At 40.3% G+C, this 27,519-nt stretch overlaps 1 protein-coding gene across 1 annotated transcript in view; it reads left to right on the forward strand.

The window, feature by feature from the left end:
* Nucleotides 1-27,519, forward strand: part of plcb3 (phospholipase C, beta 3 (phosphatidylinositol-specific)) — a 51,012-nt gene that overhangs the window by 5,072 nt on the left and 18,421 nt on the right. Inside the window, exons 2-7 of the mRNA XM_044341102.1 lie at nt 9,239-9,325; nt 23,415-23,483; nt 25,558-25,695; nt 26,045-26,124; nt 26,224-26,277; nt 26,541-26,613. Of these exons, the coding sequence (XP_044197037.1) occupies nt 9,239-9,325; nt 23,415-23,483; nt 25,558-25,695; nt 26,045-26,124; nt 26,224-26,277; nt 26,541-26,613 (501 nt within the window). The remainder of the gene's footprint in view (nt 1-9,238; nt 9,326-23,414; nt 23,484-25,557; nt 25,696-26,044; nt 26,125-26,223; nt 26,278-26,540; nt 26,614-27,519) is intronic.

Consider the following 27,519-nt stretch of genomic DNA (forward strand, 5'->3'; position numbering starts at 1 on the left):
TTGTTTCCTGGAATTGGCTGGCATTATTTTGCGAGTCCTAACAGACCAGCGCCGCAGTTGACACTTCAATGCTGCTGTTGTCTTCGGTGTTTAGCGGTACCGTGTTGTCAAACCCAACTGACAGCTGACACTTGCTCCCCATTCACAAATATCCTGACTTGGCAATTTTGGAGCTGCTGTTTTCATTACCTCCATGTAGGCTTAATATATCCTCTCCCAAGTGCCTGCATCCACGTGTCTGGATCCATGTACGAACGTTTACATCATGCAGATAGTTATAGTCTAGTTCTCAACTAACCTTGAATGTGGTTTGGATGATTTTCAGTGCATCTGTAAAACCTAAATTACCATGAGGTCTATCCTGCAGATGTTAATGCAGTTTGTTGAAGGAATAGTTTGACATTGCCAGGCAACCAGCGGAGGTTCCAGGAAGCAAATAAACAAATTTCCCAAAATGTCAAACTGTTCCTTTTAAGGGTTTATTTTTCAGTTGTTACATGACTAAGGACATGCAGTGCTGTGAGTAATATAAATTCCATGGTTGATGATGGATTTATGTTTTTGACACTTAATTTTTCAGCAAAATTTAGAGAGTGTGTCTCAATTCATGCAGGAATCTTTCTCAACCGCGTGCATCATTTTTATAGGACTGCGTTTACCTTGAACAATAAAAACGTCAACAATTTTTTTTTTTTTTTTTCCCCCTGACTTCTTTTCACCTTTGCTTCATTCCTTTCGCGGTAAACAATCGCTCTATATGATGCCATGGAATTTTTTTTTTTTTTTTTACGAGGCCACAGCACTAATAAAAAAAAAAAAAAAAAAAAAAGATCTGCAACCTTAACTGATCATGACTGTCGTAAAAAAAGATCAGAATCATCTTTATTGGCCGAGTATGTTTACACATGCAAGGAATTTGACAACGATCTTCAGAAATATGTACAAGGAATGTCTACGTACAGGTGTGGACTGTAAACAGGATACAAATAGTGAAGAGTGCATGATAAATATTAAATGGTAAAGAAAAAAAAAAAGTGATTTATATTTTCAGGACATCCTTAAGTGTAGTTTTAAAATGGATCCTGTGCTATTCATGTGTCAGAATTGGATACTGACATGGCTCCTAGGTTTCATAACAGCTTGGAAAGCGTTTTTACACCTGAAATATGACCAATATTTCAAAATGAAATCCAGAGAAACAGATCTCTTTTGTAAACAGAGGTGCTTTGTCATCATGATCTGATTAGAAAGTACAATGGGCTTTACTTTCATGCCAGTTCTTGTTTGCCAGCATTGTCAGAAAGTGGTTATCTTGGTTTAGTGTTGGATTGATGCACGGAAACAGCAAGCCACAAATTTGTCATAATGAGATGGTGGTGATGGTGGTAGTGGTGGTGGTGGTGGTGGTAGTGGGGGGGTTTCAGGAGATGAGAGCGGAGAAAGAAGAAGAAGATGATTTAGGGAGGAAAACAGGATCGCGTGAAGGTCTGACGCCATGCTGAGAAACGCTGCTGACATCCTGACAGAGCGGTGAGAAACAAGGGATGGATGGATCGAGGGAGGGAGAGCGAGAGAGAGGTGGAAGGTCAACCACAGCCACATGTGAAGTGTGGGACTGACATCTGGACTGCTCCATCTCTGCTCCCCCCCCCCCTCTTTCACTCTGTCTATAATTTTTACTCGCATTCATTTACGATGCGTGCAACCTCGCTGTATTGTTTATATGATCTCTTCCCCATTCATTCCTTGTCAACTTTCCATCACTTTCTCTTCCTCCTTTTTATGTCTCTGTCTGCTTCCTGTCTTTTTTTTTTTGCTTTTGTTTCTTCTCTGTTTCATTCTTCTTTCTCGTCTTCTTCCCTTTCTTTTTCGATCTCTTTCCGGTCTAGTGTACTAATGCTGCTGGGGTTAAAGGTCATCCATTCCTACCCTTTAAAGGTCTTGTTATATATGATCTATATAACACTAAAAAGCATTACAGGGACTCAGTAGAGCTGATAAAGGTTTTGTTTGTCACCACACACTGACCTGCTTTTTTTTTTTCTCACAGATCTATTTATTGTTCTAGTTAATTTCTTTCTCTGACTGCCTACAGCTTATTAGACTGAGATTAAACAAGAACATCTTGCGGAGTGATAAGACGTCATCATGCAAATACTATAATAGTCGTATTACTTCTATTGAAAACACGGTTTCCAGGCCTTTGTAGTTGAAGGGTATTGTGACAGATGCTCATAGCTGATCAAAAATCAGTGTGTTGCAGTGACTAATGGCGAGAGTGCTATAATTGCAGGATATTTTTGGTCAAAAAGTTTAGACTCTAAGATCAACTCCTCACCCCACACATTTCCGATGACGGTATTGCGTCCGAATCTTTTTGTGACTTTCTCAAACCGACAAGCACGCCCACTCCGCACAGTGATTGGCCAAGACTGCGGAGGTGAGAGAGTAAACAGGACTTCTCCCTCAAGATCTCTTTTTTTTTTTTTTCATCATTCACTATCTCTGTCAATTTTCATGCGCACAACCTGCAACGTTACGAATACCTTCCATCTGAGAAAGACTGTCACACCACACCAGCGGTTGAGTTAACTGTGTCAAAAAATGGGTGGAAATCTGAAACTTGCTACCATATTCAGCTTAATAAAACCTGTATACACAAGAGTATTGTTCATTAGGCAGACCATTGTATTACTACTGGCAAGGTTAGCTGCCCATTTCCTTAGTTGAGTGTTAGATCAGATGAAAGTTAAATGACTCCAGTGGGGAAATAAGGTGGTGCCACACTTGAGAACAGGACAAGAATAGAATGGATAGAGACTACTCAGGGTTTAGACATTAAAACTAATCCCAGAGTGGCATCAAATACTCAATATGTTTACACCTTAAGCATGTAATTGGATAAATGGATGATTCGGATAAATATTAATTAAATGACCTCCATACAAAATATGATTTTTATTGACCTGCTAATTTCTTTTTTCCTGTATCGTCTTCTCCAGCTTATTGTCTCTCTCCGGCCTTACTCCTCCCTCTTTCCTGTCCTCTCGCCGGAGTCCAAAGGTTACCTACTGTCATCAACTTTTACCATGTTGCCAAAGCTGCAGCTCAAACACACTCCCACTAAGTGCACACTAGCCTTCTTTCTCACACAGCATGGCAGAGCAAAGGTGCACTCGGAGCGGCCACTTTTATCAGTTTCTCACTAATGGTTGCTCTCGTTAATTCGTGGTGAGGACGGTATGTAGGGAAAAGTGGCAGACTAGCTGCCTGTGTGAGCCCTTAATAGATTGTGATTTTTCAAGAGGTGCTCATTAGCTGGTGTCTCTTCAGAGGGTGGTCCATCCGTGTGACATTATGGTCAGGTAATGAATGTGTTTGTCAGAGGGTCATGGCATCTGGAGGGGGTCTGGAGAAAGAGACCTCAGTCAATTAAGGAGTAAAAAAAAAAAAAGGAATCCGAGTGTTGGAGAGAGAGTGAGCTGAAGGGGTGATTGACACACAGAGCAAAAGAGAGACATGAAAGAATGAAAAGAAAGCCTGGCAAGTCTTCAGAAGGTTTCTACATATGGCGGTTAATTAGGGAGTGGGGCGATTATATCCAATTATACACCCACTCACACACAGAAAACACACCACGGGGCGCATGTTTATGGTAAACAAGGTGTGTGTGTGTGTGTGTGTGTGGAGGGTATGCACTAATGATTTCCTGGTTAGATTTCTAAAATGTTGCCCTTAATTACAGCTGGAAACTGAAGTGACCTTCTGTGTTATGAAAGATGTTTACAGTGAGCAGCTACAATGACCTTGAACATTAAAAAGTGAATGAAGCCGATGGATGAATGATTCATGAATGATTTTTTTTTTCTGACCAACAGTCCAAAATCCAAATATATTCAATTTACAATGATATAAACCAGAGAAAAGCAGCAAATCCTGACATTTGAGAAGCATGAACAAGCAAATGTTGAACATTTTTGCTTGATGAAAGACTAAAACCATTCACTGATGATCACAAAATGACTATGAATACATGTGGACGGACTGGAAGAGTGAGTGAATCATGGAGGAAGCAAGAGAGAAGGACAGAGAGGAGTGTAACAGAGATGTGTGTGTCACGCTGAAAGACGTTCCTAGAAAGCAACTGTCAAGTATGTAAAACTCAACTGGCAAAACATGCAAATATATCTGACCACAGTGGTGTCTGTGTTCATTCTCCTGCCTGTGTTTGCTTGAAAGATAAATAGGAAATGTTGTTATATTGCAGGTCACATGAGCCTATAGGTCACGTTCCTCTGAGTAAAGGTATGTGAGCGTACTGTATGTTTGTGTGTCTGGTCCCAGTGGAATTCCCCATTTACGGCAAAAAAGTGTGTATTGATGCTGGATTATACCCAGGTGACATATAGTGGGTAGACAGAAATCAAGCATGTAGTTGGGATACTGAGAAATTAAGAGAGGCCTTTTGATCCCTCATGGTTGGAAATGGTACTACTGTGAATGGCATTTATATAAAACTCAATGCACTAGACTGTACTTCAGGGTAATAACAAGCCCTACTTTGAATCTGTGGTGCCAAAACTGGCAAAAATCTATACTAACTGGTGCTAACTGGAGCTGGTTTACAGCCCGCAATGGACCAGGTTTGCACTGGTAGGCATTTTGAGAGGAATGTACTGCAGACCAGAGCTAGCGGTTGCTCTTATGTGTCCTCTCTCTCACCCAGGTTCCGATGTAAACTGAAAAACCTACAGTAGAGACAAAGCGATGATAGTTTTTTGGTTTTCTTTCTTAATATTGCTGAAAAAGACCCTGATTTCTGACCTTACATGGACAGAAGAGTGTGCTGCTTGGCTTATATGAAAGGGTGAAGACAAGTTTCTGCTCCAACTGTAGCATTACTATACAGACTAATACAGAACATTCACATTAGTTACTTGGATAAAGCCTTTGGGTTGAGAAAAACAAGCCCTTTTTCAGGATAAACTTAAGCATTGTAGCACTTCTCTTTCTCCTGCTATTCTGTGTACAATTTATTAGAAATGTCTCCCTAATATGTTATTTGAAAGTATCTTTTCTTTGGATTTTGCATGTCTCACTGGAAGAAGCATGTTCTGTGTGAGTGGCGACTACTCATAACCAACTCTCTGGTATGAATTGGTCAAACACAGGACAAAAACATATTTATTATCACACAGTTAACAGAGGAGCTGCAATTAGTTGATTGACAAAAAATCAGTTGGCTATTATATACACTATATTTATAATCGAATAATCATTTTGAGTCATATTTTAAGAAAAAATGTCAATTGCAGCTCCTCAAATGTGAATATTTTCTAGTTCATTTAGTCTTCTTTGATAGTCAACTAAATATTCTTTGGGTTATGGACTGTTGGTCAGTTCTGGTTGGGACAAAAAGAACCTCATCTTGGGCTTTGATTGACATTTTTGACCATTTTCTGACATTTTGTAGATCAAACAACTAATTGATTAATCGAGGAATGAAATCAGTAATGAAAATAATCATCAGTTGCAGCCATAGTTAACAGAGGCTTTATGTTTTCCTGTTTGAATCTCCAGTTGTGCTCACTCTGCAGAGCAGACCTATGATACTTAAGTTTGTTTAGGTTGTATGAGTGTGTGTGTGTGTGTTGGCACCATATACTTGGGTCGTCTTAACAAGAAAGAACTGTTTGCTGTAAAATAGCGGTGCTTTCCATAATGTATTTATCCAACATTGTAAAGATCAGATTATAATGTTTCTTAGCAAGCAAACAGCTGTCAAAATGTAATGTGAGCTTGTTCACAGCAAGCTGTCATCAAATTGATTGAGGTTAAAGTTGTCAGACGAGTATGCATGATGTGGACCACTTTTTTGTGTGTGTTGATTACAGGATAGCGTACCTGGAATTTTAAACAATAGGCTTATTTGCCTCCATCACCCAGGCCAGGCGTTTTGATTTGCAAATATTATATATATGCAATAGAAGGGACAGTTGTCTCTGCCGGTGAGGTTGGAGTGTGGTTGTGTTTTTAGTACGTACAGTAAGAAATATCCTGTTTTTTTGCAGTGGAAACGCCCTCCCAAACTGAATGTCTGCAGTTTGTATTGTATTCACGTTCTATTGTCTCCGAAAATCCAACCTCGCTGACAGAAGATAAACAGACATTAACCATTATGTCTTCAGATTGACAAGCTCAGGCTGCACTGCAATTTTAAGAAACGTTCAGCTGTGACATTTGCGGCATCAAATCACCCGCTGAAAAAGAGCATCTGACATCAGATCACAGCCTTAAGATGGTAATCACTCCGTGAAATTGGAGTTGTACAGTTTTCCAGTGGTACCAAGAGTAAACAAAGGTCACAAGTTCAGTAATTTATAGTGCAGAGTTGGCTGCACACTTGAAGTTAAAGTCAAAGTTAAGCTGTCATTCTTTCACTGGGTTTTTACATGAAAGCAGAGCAACAAACCCTGCTCACTTCACCGCTGGCTAGTGCTTAATAGTATCAAACTAGTCTCATAAACACCTAAGTCGAAGCTAAGGATGTCCATTTAAAAAAAGACTAAATTTACTGTTGCTTATCAAGGTCTCATGATGTGGTTGGACACAAGACTTTGATTTCATGCACTTTTCTTCTTCTCCTTGTGCGTTTTTTTTTCTTTTTCAACCCTCACCCTTTCTTCTAACCCCACTCCTATCCATCTTTCTCAAACCCTCTTTCTTTTCCACTCTCTGTCCTTCTCCTAATCCAAACACCTAACTTCTCCTACTAACCCTTTCTTTGTTAGCCGACCTTGGAGCCTAAACTCAAGGTATGTTCTATCAAAAATGCAATGAGAATGTATGATACACTTACCAGGGAATGGGGCAAAAGTAAAAACTAAGAAGACTACTTTTGTCTAGTCTGTCTTTGTTTATATGAGAAGCTGCATCATTAGTTTAGAATAAAGACTTAATATACAGGAAACTGCTAGCCTGGTTCAGTCCAAAGGTAACAAAATCCATTTATGGCAAGCGTGAGTATTATGAGTGCACATGAGTAAGATAGTCCTTTATGGAATTCTGTACATTAATAATGTAACACTGGCTAATATGTTTGTCTTTGCTTCACTGTTCCAGTTCATTGAGGTCACTGTGAAATGTATTAGCATCCATTATTTTATGCTGGGATTGTGTTTGTTATGCTGAATTTGAAGCCTTCACTCTTGAATTATTGTTCATATGTTCAACATTTGACTGCTTAGTCCATGCATATTTACTGTATGTGCTAACCAAGAACCTTTTGACCATTTATGTATCAGCTGTGTTAAAATTTGCTCCACCCCACATTAGAAAATACCTTCTGTATGTGGTCACCGGTTAGTTGTTTGTGTGCCGTGTTTCTGTAAACCTACTTCCTCTGATAGTATGTGAGTGGGAAAGTTTTCTGTTTGTTGCCAGGCAGATCTTTCTCTCTTTTCCCATCTGACGGTGATGATGATGCTGATATTGATGACATATGTACATGAGTCATCGGTCACTATAATAATAAACACTCTGGATCATCCTCGTTGTTTCCCAGGATGTCTGTTTGTCTGTTGGACCATGAGTATGACCGCTTACCGCTGTAATTACAGTAGTTATGTGTGTGTTTGCCATCATGGTATCTTGCATATGACCCCATAATGATGATGCTAATGACATGTTGGTGCTGGCTCCTGTGCCATCATTATAGCTGCACATGAACGAGATCTTCATGCTGGCCAAACCATGTGGTTTGCAGCATCAAAACAACCGTTGCATGACACGTGTGCACAAACACATTATCCTTGTCTGTCTGTCTACAGTCTCATAATGGCAAGACACTGTAAAACATGTCATTAACAGCTTATTTCATATCACACGGACCTTCTATATCGCCATGAGACTTCTGTGAAGAGTGCAACTTCTACAACACTTGTTTACACCAGAAGTTCTTTCTTTAAGGGCAGCTTGGAAACTGAATATGTCTGTTGGGATGCACCTGCTGCTGAACGTGACACGGAGACCAAATTAAATTTATTGGTGGCAAAGGTGACCAAGTAGAAACGAGCCCACAACTCATTTAGATTATAATCTGTAGTTTTCAGAGGCGGTATGGTAGAGCTTCAGTGCTTAAAGGAAAATTCCAGCAATTCAAGCAGGGTCTTGTTTTCATAGGTTTGGTGATATTCCTATCTGTAGTAATAATATTAAACTAGGGCTGTTGATTTTTCAAAAAATTAGATTGAACAAATTGGAAGAAACATGTAATGGATTTGAATTAATGTTAAAGCAACCCATGTAGCCTAATCTTAAACTGCAATGTCGAGTAGCTGTTCTGTTCATCAGCGTTGAATCTGTTCCAGTGACAACTACAACTAATGTAAGAGGAAGGCAGCTGCATTTTACAGTCTGCAAACACTTTTTTGCACAACTTCTCCATTTGTGGTGTCAAATCCTAAATACTTTCTCACATTACTTCTCAGATGATCTGGTGTCATGATTATCTTTTGAGCACGCCTCCCTCGTTTACATCATTTTGCATTATCGAAGACAACAATAGCCTAATTTAAACAGGTTTTACAACCGGCCAGACGGACTGACTGCTTTTAGGAACAACTTCCACTGGAGCACACTACATGGCCTGTTGTGTTTATACAACTTCAATAGATTATTACTAACTGAATGTCTATCTGAATGAATTTGACTGAAAATCAACAGCCCTACATTGTTCTTACCGTTGTAGTCAGACTGGTCAAGGAACATGAGCGTGAGGTTTTAAGCCGAACTTGAATGAACCCAAACCGTGTTGTAAACATCCATCACAGAAGAATTATTACTGAATTTCAGATGTGCTCGCTTTCACTTTTACCTTCAAATAAAGTGGTTTAAATAATCTGACTTAAACCCGCCTGGTCGTCTGACATCTGTCGTCTGTTTCTTGTTTCATCCTCTCCCATTTCTGCAATTATTGTGATTATAACTTAGAGAAATGATGGCCATAACTACAGAAAGAAGCCCTTTTTTTTTTTTTTTTGCATAAACTGGAATTTTCCTTTAAGCGCTCAGTGGCCTCAGCAGCTGCTGGTTATAGAATTTATGCTCACTTTATCTCTCTTCGTGCAACTGTGCGTGTGTGTGGTGTGTGTGATAGATAGATAGATAGATAGATAGATAGATAAATATTGTTTAGTGTGTCCGTCTTCCTAATAGCTGTGTTTCTGTTGTTATCTAGGAGCCTAACAGCGGGCCCCCAACCCTGGTAACGCTGAAAGTTGACCCAGATGGATTCTTCCTCTACTGGACTGGAGGGTCTAACCTGGTGAGACACACACACACACACACACATACACACACACAGGTTAATCTCAAAGTAGGCCAATTTGTCACCCATCTCACAAATAACACACAAACACAGACATGATCAAACACAAATGGACCACTCTAAAGCAGACCACAATAGATTTTAATGTAACATAAGTGCCAACATGGATATTACTCTTGCTATTTGTTACTTTAAGTCTACCACATAGCCACACCCCCTCTACTTCCATCTCTCTTTCTCAACCGTTGTCTCCTCCTCTTCTCTTCTTCTATCTCTTTGTCTCTTGTTGTGGTTGTAATCCGGTCCATTAGTTCAGCCAAAATGGGTTTGTCCTGCTCGTCTTTGCCTCCTGTTTCTTCTTGATGTCTCTGTGGTTTTCATCCTTTTAGTCCACCAACTCATTCACTATCATTTATACATCTGTCGTTCCAAACAACCATCCTCTCTTCTCCCTTTCTTTGTTGGCTGTGCGTAATCCATTAGTTCGGTAGTATTGGATTTTACATTTTAGGCATTTAGCTGACATGATTAGCCAGAAGCAATAAGCAGTGAGTCAGCAGGATGTGGCAGTTTTTAGAATTTGTTTGGTTTGTGGTCCTGCAGTGCGGATGTATTAAAGGTGTTTCATATTAACATTCATTTTAATATCAAATTATCATTATATTAATCAGGAAGTTGTAAAAATTTCCATAAACAAATCCCATATACAAAGCAGCCTCTCTTCTCTTTTTTTTTCATCCTCCCATCTCCTCTCTACCGTTTTTATCTATAGTTATCTTCCTTTTATCCTTCCATTTGTCTGTCCATCTGCTTTATTTATATATATCTGTGTGATCATTTTGTGAGGCCTCTCGGATCAAATGACATTTCAGGGCAGCTCAATTAACTCCCCACCTCCCCCACCTCAATCTCTCTCTCTCTCTGTATGTTTTTCTCCTTCACTCTCTCTCTCTCACACACCGTCTCTCGCTTTATTTCTGGCTGTCCATTTATCCAAATGGCATGTATGGAATGACCCGCTGATAGCCAATATTATCACTGCGTCGTGTCTCCATGTTTTGGAGTGTGTGTGTGTGTGAGCGGTGTTGTCTGTCTAAGTGGGCCAGAGTACATATCATTCTGTCTGTCCGCACGTGTGTCAGCATGTGTTCATGCATTCACATAACAGACAGAGGCTTTAAATACTCACTTTAATTCCTGTGTCTTGCCTGTGCATGCGTGTGTGTGTGTGTGTGTGTGTGTGTGTGTGTGAGGTATTGAGATAATAGGCCATTTGTCGCCTGAGGTACAACTGTGACACTGTTTAGCAAAGAGTCAGAGCGTCAGTCATTAAATCTTTTCATCATGACGACGAAGCCTCTCTACACACCGGCTGCACATGGTTTTAGAAAGACACGCAACTTGAAACAAGAGGTTGCTTAATTGGTAACATCACTCAAGTTTGCCGTAGAGTCACAAAAGGAAAGAGAACAGGAAACGGATAGAGAGAGAGAGAGAGAGAGAGAGAGAAAGAGGGACCGAATTGCAGAGGCACATCAGCCCCTTGTGAACCCCTTGTGAGCGTGATTACAGAAATCTAAGTGACACATCTCTTAAAGTGACTGTGATATGTTTGCTTACTGGGATGCGGCCATGCAAATCATTGATTTTCATACTGCCGTGTCAGATTATATCTTGAAACTACAAAGACGACTTCCGTCTGCTTCCCTGGAAATGATAGAAAAAAACACAGCGTCAGTGCCACCTCATTTGCCTTGTGCGCCGCAATGTTTGTTTCTTCTTTCATTACTTACTTACTTACTGCTTTTCATCTTTGTTAATGTTGGCGTGACTGAGCTGGACTACGGCCACTATTATACTTCAGGAGCCAAAACGCAGCTCACAGTCGGCCTTGACCGCAGAAAATGGAATGACTCAAAACATCCAGACAACTAAGGCCAATTACAGACAAGTGTGGGTATTATTTAGACATACGCTTTAGACAGAGTCAGAGATTGGCATGAACTGATAATGGGAGTTTATTTTTGTTGATGTCCATAAAGTTGCATATCAGCACTTTCAAGTTTTTTTGTTAATAAAGCATGTCAGTGACTACCGTGGTGTTTTTGAACTGTACTTCCCAGAGGAAACTTGTCATTCAAAGCGTCTGACCAGTGCTGTGATGTTCATTTCTTCAATTTTTCTGTGTATCAAGTTTCGACAATGACGCAGGTTTACATTACAGTAGAAGTGGAAAAACCTGCCTTTTGGCTTCACCTCAAACCTCGCTCTGATCTCCTGAAGCTTCTCTACACTGATCCGATGAGAGAATAAGCACACCTGAATGTCTAGATATGCAGCAAAGTCTGTGATTCCAGCTTTCCCAAAGTGCAGCTTTAATTCAGCTTTATGGCTCCCCGGGAGATTTCGAACCAGAGCTGAAAAGAAAGAGGACACGGCAACACAGATATCCAGCTATTATTAATGAGAACAGTTAATACGTTTTTACACAGATGACAAGGGTATTCTGGATGGAACCCATTTCTCTGAATAGCGGTACCCAAAATATTTGATCTCCAGTGTAGTTTTTATTTTCGCCGCTCTGCTCTGCTTATTACTTAAGATGTCAAACGAGGTTTCGGCTTCCTCTGACGTCTGTCGCTCGTTAATTTGAGGATTCTTTTCCATTCAATTGAGATCAAGACCTGTACGTGTATGCTTTGGGAAATTCAGGGTGCCGACGATCAGTGAGTTGGACTGAAAGTTATTTTTAGTATCTCTGCAAAGACATGCAAGGACAACAAGTCTGCAACTCAGACGTGTCACAAGAACTTTTGTGATGCTCGATCTAGGAGATAAAGAGGAAGGTGAAAAGGACGCAGCACTGACACAGCATTTTATTTAAGATGAGGCAATCTCTCAATCTCTGTGGTTGTGATACATACAATCTTTTTTTCTCCAGCATCTGAATAAAGTTAAAGAGGAAACTAAGAAAATCATCGGTAATCCTAGATTGTAGAGGCTCAGACAGGTGATTTGAGCCGCACGTTTCCCATATCTCAACGACGTGTGCGACACCTGAGCGGCAAGCGAGCTGATTGGTTGATCCAGCTCCTTTCAAAAGGCAGGTTCGTAATGGAAAAACTCGTAAATGTTATACTTGATATCCGTTTAAGCAGGTTTGAGCCTTTTTTCCTTGTTCCATCCAGCATCCTTCCACTCTGAAATCTGGTTTATCTCATTCCCCTCCTACATCCTTTTGTATATCCATCTGATTATCTGTCCTTTCACCTTTTCCTCAGTTATTCATCTTTGCTTATCCCTATATCCCATCATCCGTCCATTTTCTTTCTCTTCACCAACCTCCATCTGTTTCGTGTCACCTTCCTGTTAGGCCTAACTTTTTAAGTATCTCTACCGGTATATTTTCATTTGTCTCTTTCCCAACACCTTTTCTTTCAGACATTATTCACTCTTCCTCTCTTGAGAACAATATTCTTCCTGCTCTGACAGTCAGCTGGTATGTCTTTTTTTTTTTTTCTCCATCCCTCCAGAATAATCTTCAACATCTCCTTCTCTCTCCCTCCTGTCTCCATCCTTTCCTCCCATTTTTCTCAGTTATCTTTCTCTCTACATCCTTATGTAATGTTTCGCATACAACACTGATGTGTGCGTGCGTGTGTGTGTCTGTGTGTGTGTGTGTTTCGTGAGGAGAGCCCAGAATTTCCCATAAAGCTTGAGTCAGTGGCGATAACAACCAACTGTCGCTGACAGACACACACACACATGCACACAGTGGCTTGGCAGTGAAAGGAGGGAGACACGCCCCACATGCACCAATCGGCACTGTTTTTCTTTCCTTTTCACTCACTCACTGTCCTTCTTTCTTTCTTCCTTTCCTTTCCCCGACTCTTTAAATCTATGTCCAATATTTGCACCTTGAGATAAAGCTTGGTCAAAAACACATTTTTGCAGCTACACTCTTGTGATTTATTACGGTATTATCGCCCGGGTGTTCTGCTTGTGTAAATCGAGCAGTGTACACAAGGGATGAATTTAGCAAAAATATTTAAAAGTAATGACAGAAGGACTCACTAACATAACCTCTAGGCTGAGTGTTGGTGTAACATGGTTGATACAGTCTGATTTAGCACCTTGGAGAGATTTACTCCCACATTGCTAATTTATGCTGTTAGAAGGCAGGTTTGTTCCAAGCTGTAGCTTTAATTAAACAGTGCATATTTCACCAGTTACCAAACTTTAAAACTGTTTATGTCCAGCAGCCGCCCAGAACTGACATGATTTAGACCATAGAAACCCTTTTGGTAGAGATGTTTCCTACAGGAAACTGTTTATCACATTAACATACAGTTCTCTTGTTGTGTTCATTTACGAAAATCTAAGCAATAAAAACCTGCTGGGAACTGCTGTAACCCCCTCAATGACCTCTAAGGACCGATGGTATCCAGTTAGGAAAACTAATACTACAACCTCAGTACTTTTTGTTGGGTTGAGGCCTGCTGAGGCGAAATGCAAAGTGGATGCCAGTGGCTGAGGGTTACACAAGACCCACACGCACATCCCAGATCCACACATCTGTTACAACATACAGTGTGCTTGCACCCTCCAGCTAAACCCGCTGTGTGTGTCTTTTTTTTTTCTGTCCCTCTGGCCAAACTCTCCTCTCCAACTCCTCCTTATATTTAAATGAGAGGTTTTAGGTATCTAGCAGATGAGCAGATTGTTGGAAGTAAAGTAAAAGCAAGGCTGATTCAGATAGAGGAGGCTTTGAAAGGGCTGAAATGGGTCTTAAACTACAGCTGGCAATCAATCCCATTGATCAACAAAGTTTATTAAAGGATTACTCCTATAGGTTTGGAAGGTTATGCAGCTGTCGTTATCTTAGATTCACCTTCCAAGAGTCCTCAAAACATCTATAGAAACTCCACTTTTTTGCCATTTCAAAAAACCACCTTTCAGGTTAACAGTGGTTGTGAATCTGATAGATAACAGATACAGATGGCTGACAAATTAAAGGAGAAAACAACTGAAAGGTTTTGGTTCACCACAAGCCTCCAGAATCACTTCAGTGTGTCTTGGCAGATAAAGATATTAAACTAAGTGTCTGGAGCTCTACTGGAGGGATGAATACCAATTCTTCCAAATGATTTGGTGAGCACTGTCGTACATGTGGGTCCCAATCTCCCATGGGTGTTCAGTTTGATTGAGATATGATTATTCACATCATTTCCATACTCCTCAAAACCGTTCAGTGACTCCCTGTGCTCTGTGGATGGGAACTTCTTTTCCTATCACTGCCTTTAGCCAAAACTGATCAATATCAATCATCAGTTATACATATCAGGGAGCATGAGAGGATGTTAACTGTTAAATGTTGTACCATGCAGCACCTTTTATGGAAACGTCTGCATTTGTAATGTTTCTCCACTCATTTATTCAGGATTTTCACTTAACACAGGATAGTCTATTAGCCTGTTTTGAGCCACATGTGGCCATACCTGCCGAGAGGAAAAGCTCATTACTGCTCTCTGCTTCAACCATCATGTGTCAAGAGCAACTCCCAGAAAGAAAGACTAATTTAAAATATGTATTAAAGTTCAAAACTAGAAAGTTCAGATTCATACAATGCCCTTTTTAAAAAAGATCTTCCCAAGCTACCTTGTGCAGGATACATGTCAAAGCAATTCAAGTTTAAATACTCATACTGGTCCTATGTTGCAGATTATGATGCTATTTTCTTTGCTCTGGATCGGTGGTTTCCCATTTATTCTTGTCAATAAAACTTTCATCTAACGCTGCCTTCATTGGACAGTAAATATCTGTGTTACAGCGAAGAGAGACAGGACATAAAAGCGTGATGTGTTTTAAAGAACAAGACACAGTGTAAAGCCTGGTCTCCAGCCAAACAGTGTTAACCAGGCCAGATATTATTCATGGCACCTTGTTTCCCTGTTCAGAAACATTTCTGCAAAAAATTTTCCACACCGCTTTTGCCAGCACACATGATTTGTCAGCTAAAATGTAGTTTCCAATAAACGAACAGGAACTATTTTGATGTAGCGCTGTTTAGCTGATCCGGGCGGAGCGCGGCCTCACCTGCCACAGCAGGATGATCTGAAATGCACCTGGCTCTGCAGCTAATCCTCCCCGCCGCTTTGTTTTACTTTTGGCTATCCTCTCTTTTGCACTTTAGCCGTTTGGCTGTTATCCTGTTTCTACATTGCTAATCCACCTTCAATTTGTCTTTTCTCTCCACCCTTTCCTTCCCCAAGTCTCACTCTGTGTCAAGGGCAGCTGGTAGCCGTCAGACACATGAGGCAAAAGTAGTTCCTCTAATATAAACTGAAGGATGACATTTCCTCCTTCTCTGCTCTCCATCTTTTTTTGCCCTTTGTCATCCACATTGCTATCTTCATTTTCTCTCCATCTCTGTTTTTTTTTTCCTTCAGTCTCACTTCTTCGCTCTCCTTCCTCTGCTCTCATCATCTTCTTCTTCTTCTTCTTCTTCATCTCATCAAAGCATTTTCTCACATAGTCCCCTCTCCTCAGAGTTATTGCTCCTTAATTTCTTGCAACAACACTTCTAATCTCCCTCACTCTCTCTCTTGGCGTGGGAAAGTGGGCAGGAAGTTGCTCAGACGGGGAGATGAGGGGTTCTGGGGAATTTGTTGCCCCTCTTCCTTCTCCCCCCCTCCTTCCTCCTCCTCCTGTTCCTCCTCCTCCTCCTCCACATTTCCCCTTTTCTCTGAATTCCCCTCTCTGTCCTTCTGTCCTTGCTCACATCCCTCCCTCCCTCCCTCCCTCCAAGGTGTACAGGTCATGTCAATAGCACCTGAGCTTTCAGACATTTGCCCTCAGGGAAGCAACTGAGTCCCTGCAGAACACCAATTTAACCTCTAACGGATGGATATTGATTTCATATACTTTGACCAGATTGAGGGGCGGGACACACACACACACACAAACCACAAACAAACACTGCTTTAGTGTATCAGTTGTTACCTGTTCCGGGATTTTAACAAACACCTGAGGGAGCTGCTCCAGTGTCACAGATCCTGTGTGTCACTGGAGTTGCTGGAGGTGTGGAAGTGACTTGAACCGTATTAAGTCAATATGAGAAGAAGTGGGTGTCATTTGTTTGTGTGTGTGTGTGTGTGGGTTGGGGTTTGCAAATAGGATTATTGTTTGATTTTCATTATTGATGAACATGTGTAATTTATTTTTTTGATTAACTGTCTCAAGAAACAGAAATCGACTCGCTCATACACTTGTTTGCTGAGATGAGATTGTAGGAGAATGATAATACTTTCATATGGAAACGAGGAAATGGCTACCTTGACTCCTGACTCCAGGAAATCAGTGCAATCAGCCAAGAAGTAGTTCCAGTAGTTTATGCTAAGCTAGGCTAAGATTCTTCTGGCTCTAGCTCATCACTCACTGCGCAGACATAAGAGTGGTATTAATCTTCTCATCTAATTCTGGGCAAGAAAGCAATTTGGTATCTTGCAAAATTTAATGTAGAAAATGTCAGCTGACGTCTTCAACTTGCTTATTTTGTACAACAAATCTAAAGATATTCAATTTACAATGATATACAACAGAAAAACAGCAAATTCACACTTTTAATAAGCTAGACATGTATATCTGTCTATCTGTTTGATAAACTGCATTAAACAATTCACTTGATATAACTTCATAGATTCATTTTCTGACATGTAACTAAATGTTTTGTCATTGCTTTGTAATTATCAATTCGAATGACTTCATCGCCCTCCTTTGACACACTAGAACCATACACAACTGAACTGGTAATACTGGAATGTGTGTGTGTGTGTGTGTGTGTGTGTGTAAAAATGAGCTGAATTATTAAAGGCACAATTGTTGGCAGGTATAAGTATAGATCTAATAGAGATTACCTCTCTGGCTTAAGTCAAACATCCACAATAAATTAACATAACAGAAAAAGGGGTTTACATAACACACACACACACACACACACATATATGCACTGTAGGTCATTTTTGTGCACGCAGCCAGTGAGTGGATTACAGGGGAAGTTGAGTGTGTCAGTCGATAATGTGACAGCTTCCTCTCTCTCTCTACTTTCTTTTGGTTTCTCTACTTCACTTGGTCACGTTTTATTTTCTGTTGACATTATCTGTTAGTGCACATGGCAGAGTGCTCTTCATTTTCTCTCTCGCTCTCTCACTCTCTTACACACACACACACACAGACACAGACACACACACACACACTTACACTGCACCACTGTAAAAACACATACACAGCTTAGAAATTGAGTTCTTCACCGTATGAAGAACTGAGACACTACTCGGTATCAAATCCATTGTCCTACGCAGATGCTTCCTCCAAAATGTGTGTGTTTCTATATGTGGGTGTGTGTGTGTACACTACATAGTGCTCTGTTGTTCTCTCTGCTTAGCTAATGAAACTGCCCTTTGTGTGTATCAGTGGCAGGCCTGAAAATCCATGCAACTTTAAAGGATAAGTCCAGTTTATTACAACTTGGGTCTTATTTTCGTAGTTTTGGCCATCATTTCAATCGCAATAGCAACATTGTAGTCACGTTAACTGCTGAAATCGAGGGAGCACGACACAGTCTGACCGGGCATGAAACATGAGCAGTCAAACAATCACACAGATGTTAAACAAACCCCTCGCTTAGCCTGACTTATTAGAAAGAGAAAGTGAAGGCGGATGGTAAAATTATCACCCAAACTGTCTGCTGAAAACGTCCATCACTGTTTACAGACTCTGTGGTTCAACATTCACCAGCAGTACTTGCTGCACTTGTGCGCACAGTTTCAAGTGAACTCACTTTCTGTTTTACCCCCAAATAAACCGGAGCTATCATTTCAAGGTATAGTTTGACATTCATATATATCTATAAATATAAAAAAGACATATGTTTATTGGCGTTGTTACTGAGAGTTATGAAAAAGAATGAGACCACTATTCATGTCTGTAAAAGAGACCGTTAGCTTAGCTTAGCATGAAGACTGGAGGCGGCGGGGGGGCACAGCTAGCCTGGTTCTGTCCAAAGGTAAATAAATCTGCATACCAGCACTGCTAAAGCTCACTAATTACCAGGTTATATCTTGTTTATTTAATCCGCACAAATACTGAAGTGTAAGAACGACAATTGAGGAACCGTGAGGCAATTAGCAGGTGACGCTTCTAGTATTTATGCTAGCTCCAGCTTCATATTTAAGGCTCAGACATTCAGAGTTATCAATTTTCTCACCTCACTGTAGGCAAGAAAGCGAATAAACATACTCCCAAAATGTTGAACCATTCCCTTAAACAACTCCACTGCCTTCTTGTGTTACGTTTCATGTTTTGTCTTTCCGTGTGTGTTTCTGTGTGTGTGTTAGTGTGCTGCGGGCGGCTGCACATGTGGGTTTGTGTTGGAAGTTCACTCCCGCTGATCTATGTGTGTTTGTGTTTTGTGAAAGATTTATGATCGCTGCAACTATTTTTGTTATGTGTGAGTTTTCATGCGTGCTAGTGTGTTTGGTCCATTCCAGCCTTTATTTATAAGCGCTCCAAGACATTTGGTATGACTGCTTTATTTATGTGTGTGTGCGTTCTCTTGATGCTCCAATTTGTTTTTGCTTTTCCGTCTCATAAATGATGTTTTTCCTCCCTCCCTTTGCGTTCAGATGGACTTCATTTCTCTTTGATGTTTTATTGTTCTCAGTCTATCCATCATCTCTTCTTCTTCTTTATAGAGTCTAATATTTCTCCGATTACAGATCAGAGTTTTGGCTAAGTGGCTAAAATGTGAATGTTAATGTAGTCCCCCTCCTGTTTACTCTCTTCATTTTCTCCCTCTCCAGACCACAGAAATACAAAACACCTGAATGAGGGGCAGAGTGAGATCCTATTGATATACACAAGAGGAAATATTACGAGGTGACACAGAGATAGAGACAGTTATAGAGCTGTCTGATGCTTCACAGCGATATTAAGTGCCCCCTTCCCTCTCTTTCTCTAAACACCTTGTCAACTTTCCCATCGCAGCCATAAAACAGTTTGAAGTTCTCTTTATTTTACTTCTACACTGTTTCTGTTCTTTAATTTCATCTTCTGTCCACTCAGCTCCTCTCCTCTCTGCTGATTTCTCAGCACTGATTGGCCTGTTGGGTCACAGCCAGGCGGCAGAGGGTGGAGACATATGCTGTCCTGGCACTGTGCTCGTTAGTGTGTATATGCATGTGTGTGTGTGTGTGTGTGTTCAGGAGGATCAGTTTCCTATATGCCGTCATCCTGTGCCATTTGATAGGAGCCGTGATTGGTCATTTGAGACATATTTAGCTGCGGTGATCTTTCAGACGCATACATAAGAGCGTCAGAGGAAAGGAGTGGCGCTCTCCTGATTGTTTTGTTGCCCTTTCATATTTCACCAATCTGGAGAAAATGAATGGAGGAGAGTTGCAGGGGCAAGAGGGAGGAGGGGAAGTGGGAGTCAATCAAAGAAATGAAGGAAGGAAAGGAGTGTATGTGAAAGTGTATGATGAACTAATCAAAGTGCACAAACATTCACTGTTCTGGTATTTAGTGCCTAAATATAGACTGACCTAATAAATGCTGTTGGATCAAGAAACACTTATGAACGCAGGAGTAACAAAACAAAATGAAAAGCTGCAGTGTAAGAAGTTACTGATGAGAAGATCGATACCACTCATATCAGTCAGGGAAGTGTAAGTCTGCAGCCAGCGGTTAGCTTAGCATGAAGGCTAGAAACAGGGTTCATCCTCTTTTGAGGTACCTCCTTCAGTGCAGAAACAACTGATTTGCACAAATGTTGAGGAGTCAAAGACAAACCAGATGATCAGAAACCTGGATAATGTCAGAATCATATGTACAGAGATCTTAATAACCAGGTCAATGATGTAAACATCACATCTCAAGTACAGCCAAAACCACGATAAGACTCAAAACTGAAGTACTAGTGTACATGTAAACATACTCTGTGATTAATTACCTTTATATGTCAGGTAATTAATTAATTGAGTGGATTAGCCAAAAAACAAACACTCCCATCTTGTTATTACATGTGCTGCTACTCCACAAAATGTATAATATCACAGTATAAAAGCACATTCTATGATAGACAACATATTGTGCTGATGTGGTGTTTTAAGATTGAAGCTGTCTAGTTTGCAGTCAAACATAGCAGCGAGTGACACTAATTCCTGGAAATGTCTTTTTAAAGTTGACCTTGGAATCAGCAGATGTGAAAACAGTCTTCCCACAAGGTCCATTTAGTTAGTAGCTGTTCTGGAGCGTTTCGATCATATCACATGATCTTCTTCAGTAGCTGGACTTTTCCCAGTTGTCATGGGTCTTCAAATTTCCATTGTCATTCCATTTGTTCTGAGCACTTATAGACTTCTTGTCCATATTGACTTAAATGCTGAGATTCACAGCTTATTCTTGATCTGGGAAAGAGCAGCTGAGAAAACAAACTCGCCATAAGGTCCATTTAGTATCTGAATCTTTACCCTGAATTGCATAAAGCTTAACTAAATAAATAGTGAAAGGTTCATCAGATTATATAATATACCACTATTTGGCTGCAATAGTGCATCTGCGGTTGATTAAAGAAGATCTAAAACATAAACAGTGGCGGTTTCGGTATGTCTTCCTTGGAAGAAGGAGAACGACGAGTTTCTTTATGGCTCAATAGACCAGAATGCATTGCAGTAAGACATGCTTTGTTGTGAGCGAAGGGTTGATTACATGGGCAGGTAGCTAAAGTACAGTTTTTAGAGCCAAGTGCAGCAAGTTCACGGCAATTACTAAAAGGGGTTGTGGGAGTGCATTCTGGGAAATGTAGGAAGTGACTAACTATGGCAGAAGCACCCACGGCAGGCTGAGGGAAAGTTCTTCAGTCCACCAAAAACAGTAAATTAAAGTAAATTATAGCAGTTTATCACAACATGACTCCTGGAAAACTCTCACCCAGAGTAATTTGGAGCAATAATGAGCCTGCAGCTGAGTCTGAAGTGATAAATGGAGTGAGCTGTGTTTGGGCCTAGCATTGAGAGATGAGTGGACCGGTACAGCTGCCATGACTAGCTAAATATTACACACTCAAACACACACATACACACACGCTAACTGAGCAGAAGGCCGGAATATGTTAGGAATGTGCTCTCGGAGATGACCGACCTTCACACGGACACATGCACCCTGTCGTGTGCTTAGATACACAACTATGGGCAAAAACACACACGTATCACTTCTCACACTTTTCTGATCACATGCTGATGCATTTGTACTCGTCCTGAGTGAAGATTCGCCCGTGAAAAATCGCTCACGCTTCCGTGTCACATGCATCTAATGTGCACCGACTTAAAAGCCTTTTCCACATGCACACACACACATACACACACACACCCTGTCTTGCTCAACAGGTCAGGATGTTTCACAAGTTGAAACCTGCATGTCGAGGATATGCCTGTGTGCATATTGCTGCATTTGTGTGTGTGTGTGTGTGTAGTCTCAGTTAGAAAATGTTAACTGTCAGAGACACACACACACACACAGGCGGCAGACAAAGTTGTAGTCTCATTACTGTGGTCTCCAAGGAGTCACCATGGCAATGGCAGAATGAAACCACGGCCTGTGGGAGAGGAGGAGGTTGTGCGTGTGTGCGTCCTACAGACCCAGAAGCAGTTTATTCCCCCAGGAAGTAAGTTATTCTCCACAGGCCAATCAGAGGACAAAGTTTAAGACAGAGTTTAATCCTATTGGTAGAACACTTTTGACCTTTTTTACTCGCAGCCTATCCCAGGGGAACGGACAGCCAGCCTGCAGGGTGACGACATCACAGCTAGAGTGAAATAACGAAAGAAGGAATGAGGAGGATGTGAGTTTTTATACCAAACCCCAGGATAGTGAGTTTTTCTTTCTTTCCTGTTGTTTTTGGAGAGAAAATATGAGTCAAACATGAGAAAAACACAGACTAGGAGACCTTTTACAAACTGACAAACAGTTGCAGACAGGGAATAACAGGAAGAGAGACGTAAACATTAGATGTTTTTTCATTAATGAATCAACTTAAAATGGAGGAAGAAAAATATATAGTATGACCTAAAATATTCATTAAGTGCCACATTAAGCTGCAGATGTGGGATGAGTGACATGAATGAAGTAAGAAAGCTAAGGGAATGAGTGAAGCGCTAAACAAATATTTACAGTGTGTGCTCCTCTGTGTTTATGGCTGGGTTTATGACCACACACTCCCTCCCTCCATCCCTCCCATTCCCGTCCCTTGCTTCTTCTCTACTTCCAGACGACAGTCTCCTCTACGTCATCCATCTGTGTGTGTGTGTGTGTGTGTGTGTGTTTTGCTTGTTTTGCATGCGTGTTTGTGCATACATGAGGGTGTGTAGAGCAGATTTGCATTTTTGATGCTGTAACACAAAGATCCGTGAACGTTATGTCTGTGTGCTTGTTCAAAAGTTCTCCCTAAATATCAACTGTTTCTCTCAGTCTGTTTTCCACAGTACTCACATAAAGACACACACAGAGTTTGTATGTCAGCCGGTTGTGTTTTATGTCCAGAGAAGCAGGGGAGTCTGATAAAGATAAATAAAAGAAGATTTAATGGAAGGAGGAGAAAGGCTAGACAGAGCAGAAGCTTTTAGCCTGAGGAATTAATTTCTACACCGACCTTAATTCTTCTTGTTCCTCATCCATCTAAAAGAATACTTTTGTTCCCTCAGTATTTCTATTTACGGCTTGTTGCATTAAATGCAAACAGCAGAAAATGTATTAAACTGGATGGTGACGCCACCATGGCGCATGAACATGTTTGCCCCTGTTATCAGTTAAACTATACATTTCCTGTTCACTTTTCTTCATAAACATTTCATAATTGCTGCTTCCTTTTTCCCTGATTTACAACAGTGATACTGAATAATATTTCAAAATAATAAGATTATATAGGCAGCAGTTACTGATTAATGTTGAATTTCTGTCCTGTATATGCACTACTCAACAAGTGATGTTAGCTGCTGACACGAGTCCTCTGACATCTGTCTCTCTCTTTTAGGAGGTAGAGATTCTGGACATCAGCACCATCAGGGACACCCGAACAGGAAAATATGCAAAGCTACCAAAGGTTGGTTTTGTGTGTGTGTGTTTGTGTGTGTGTGTGTGTGTGTGTGTGTGTGTGTGTGTGTGTGAGAGAGAGAACCACAATTGTCAATCACCTGACTGTACACACATACAGTACACATATCTTCAGATACATTTATTTAAAAAAATGTTGCAATGTTTACACTTTTCCATTTTATTTTAAGTTATCTTATCCGTATATGTTTTTTAACAGCAAAATCACAATTCTTCTGTTTTTGTGCATTTATTGTGCAATGTAAACGTATGTGAAGCCCTTTTCAATTGAACTGAATTGAAATTTAGGAAGACGCTGTCACCTCCTGCTGTTGATCACTGTCTCCTCTGACCTGAGATGTGATGCTCAAGTGTTACTGTCACCAAAAGATGTGTGCGTGTACTGAACGTGTGTGTTTCTTCTCTCAGCTGAGGGTGCAAAGGTGACAGAGTGCTAATGAGCCTGCTGACAGATGGACTGTCAGACAGGAAGTGATATAACCAGTGACTGTTGGCAAGGAAGTTGTTGTGTAAGAGCCTAGATCTGGTAGCTAGAGACTCTAACATGAAGCCTGATATGAGTGGCAAACGGTTCACACATGGGTGGGTTTGCCCAAAAGTAGATGCCTTTCCTTCAATAAAACTTGAGTCATTATGTAACCAAAAAAAACAGGAATATTATGTAGTGACAGTGTGAAATCAGGGGGTGGGTCGTTATTTAAAAAGTGAATTTTTTTGAACTGTTATGTGATGAAATGTGACTTTAAACTGATGGCTGTGTGGCCTTAAAGGGACAGGACATCCAAATTTTTTTAAAAAAACAACTTCTCACCATAGTGGAATCTAGTCATGCAGATAGTTTTAGTTTTATCTGCCCATATTGTGAGATACGTCTTAGATTTCTGCCTCCATCCCAATACAACTTTGTGTTGCTCACAGCATTGAAAATTTCATTTTAAAACTGCTATAATCAATATTTCTATATTAACAGTGGATCAAATGAGTGTGTATAATGTGAAAGTGATCACTTGAAGTGTTGAACCCATTGGTAATTATCACCTGATTGCAGCCTCAGCTCTACAGAGCATTTGAGCGTCTTTTATTTATTAGTCATTCACCCATGAATTTGGTCGTATGACCCGCAACTTAACTGTTTTGGTTCAGTCCCACGGCTGACACTGTTTTTAGCAAACAGCAGACAAAGTTACCAACTAGCTAGTAAATACAGTGGAGCATTTAGCTGCAAAAGCCAGATATTTCCCTCAGGAACTGGTGGAGACCAAAAACAGAACTAAACCACATTCAGTTGGCCAGAAAACATGACTCCCAACGAATGCTAATGTTGGGAATCGGGAGTTGCTTTGCACCTGCTGGATGTGTAAGCAAACAACTGTTTGCCAACAAATTCCCTTTGGATCATCTTTAGTAAAGAACACACTGTTTCTGAGAAGACACTTTTCTCTTTAGTTTCTTTAAATTACATTTTCTTGATGCTTTGAGCACCACATGAAATGTCATTCTCCATTATTGTATTGTGATGGAGACAAATCAAACCAGAATGATCTGCCTGGTCAGAAACCACTAGAAATGCAATGATAAAGTGTTTTGTAATTTAGATGAACCAACCCCTTAAACTTACTTCCTGTGTTCTGATAATGTACATTTTGTGCACTTGTTTGGCAATATCTTTCTCCATCAACAGTCATCCAAATGAATTAATTTAATTGAAATGATGGAGAGAGCGAGTGATGGAGAGCTAGACATTGAGTGTTAGAGAGAGTTGGTGGATGAGAGAGCGCCAGAAGTCTAAAAAGGAGGAAAGAGTCTTTTAGTTAATTAGATCAGAGTGCTACACCACACGCATCACATTTACTGTTCTCAGGAGACGGAGAGCTGGACAATGAGTGGGAATGATGTTTAGTTTGTAGAGTCAAAGCAGAGTTTGGGTCAATATATTGTTTCTGTTGTGCTGTGTGTGTGTGTGTGTGTGTGTGTGTGTGATGCTCATATTGAATGTAATAAAATGTCCTTAAGAGTACACATGTATAAAAGTGTGTGTGTGTTTGTGTGTGCGTGTGTGGCAGGACCCCAAGGTGCGGGATGTTCTCGGTTGCGGTAAGGCTGAAAGTGTAGAAGGGAAGCTGGTAACCGTTGTTCATGGAAACGACCTGGTCAACATCTCCTTCCTCAACTTCCAGGCTATGCAGGAAGACACAGCCAAGGTAACCATGGAGATCACTACCACCGTCATCCCATAATCTGTACACACTCAAATTACTTATACTTGCAAATGTCCTTTTCTCTTTCTTCATACTGTCTATCTTTGGTTCTGTCCTGCCTTCCTTTTCTCCCTCAGGCCATATTCTTGATTACTTACTCTATGATGTTGACATAGAGGCATGTGCATGTGTGTATTTAGGAGTTGAAAGAAGGGATTATTTCCTCTGTGTGTGTTTGTGTGTGTGCACTGTATATTGTATATAGAAACTGTTTCACTTAGTTTTGATATCAGATGAACAGTCAAACAAGTCTGTTTTATTCTCTCGTTCTTGTCTGTGTGTGTATTTCCAGATTTGGACAGATGAGCTGTTCACTTTGGCCACAAACATACTTTCCCAGAATTCATCGCGGAATACCTTCCTCCTCAAAGCGTAAGAACTTCTGTGTCTTATCTTGACGTTAGGCAGCTGCAGATTTTAGGTCATTATTTTTAAAGCCTCCCTCCTTCTTTATCTCTTTGTCTTTCACAGGTACACTAAGTTAAAGCTGCAGGTGAATCAGGACGGGAAGATTCCAGTGAAGAAGTGAGAAACAGACACCAGCCACTTTTTAAACTCTGTGCAGGATTTTAAAAGCCACTTCTTCTTTCTTTTCCTCTTCTCTGTCTCTCTTTCACTTTCTTGTGTCTTGTCTAGTTTATCTTTGCTCACTGTTGATGTTTGACCCCCTTTTGGTCTGCCCTGTCACTCATGTAAATCTGATCCTTTCAGACTCTGCAAATGTTGCATGGTGATAAAATGCCTTTGAACAATGACTGTTATCTCACCAAACTCTCTCTCTCTTTCAGTATTCTCAAGATGTTTTCAGATAAAAAGAGAGTGGAGACGGCTCTAGAGCAGTGTGGCCTCGTTGTTAACAAGGTAATCATCAAAAGCAGTCACTGACCACAGGGCTACTCAAGATATGTGTTCATACACGACAACAACAGGTTTAAAAAGTTGCAGATCAGTCTCTCTCCCCAGGGTGTTACACTGCATTCTTTGCATGCTTCTTCAGTGCTAGGAAGGGAAGAAACTACTGATAGGATAGTATGATAATTTACACTTTTAATTAACTGCCAGTAAGAGCTACAGTATAAGTTTTTCTGTTTTGGTTTTGAATGGATTAAACAAAGGAGATACAATGTGTTAATTAGTAAGCTTTAGCAGTGCTGCTAGGCAGACTTTGTTACCTTTGGACAGAGGGAGGCTGGCCGTTTCCCTCTGTTTCCAGGCTTTGTGCTAAGCTAATTAACTGGCTGCTGGCTGTAGCTTCATATGTACCGTATGTACATGAGAGTGGCATAAATCCTCTCATCTAACTATCCACAAAAAAGTCAAAATGTAAAATTATTCCTTTAAAGCCATATGTTGCTGCTGAGACATCATGAAAACTAGTCAGCAAGTGAGCAGAGAAATTGAAATTGTGAGCTAAAAGAAAATTTTAAATAGTTTAGTTAAATAGTTAGCTAATAAATGTAACTTAATGATGAAATAGTTAGCCAAAAGTAATGGATAAACAGTTTAAAATGTTATCTAAGAGCAATGGATAAACATTTGAAATTATGACAGTTGCAATAACTATCTAAAAGTAATGGATAAACAGTTGAAATAAATATCTAAAAGTAATGGATTAACACTTGCAATAACTATCTAAAAGTAATGGATAAACAGTTGAAATAAATATCTAAAAGTAATGGATTAACACTTGCAATAACCATCTAAAAATAACGGATAAACAGTTGATATTATGACAGTTGCAATAACTATCTTAAAATAATGGATAAG

The sequence above is a fragment of the Thunnus albacares genome, chromosome 22, assembly GCF_914725855.1.
Source record: "Thunnus albacares chromosome 22, fThuAlb1.1, whole genome shotgun sequence".
Lineage (NCBI taxonomy): Eukaryota > Metazoa > Chordata > Actinopteri > Scombriformes > Scombridae > Thunnus > Thunnus albacares.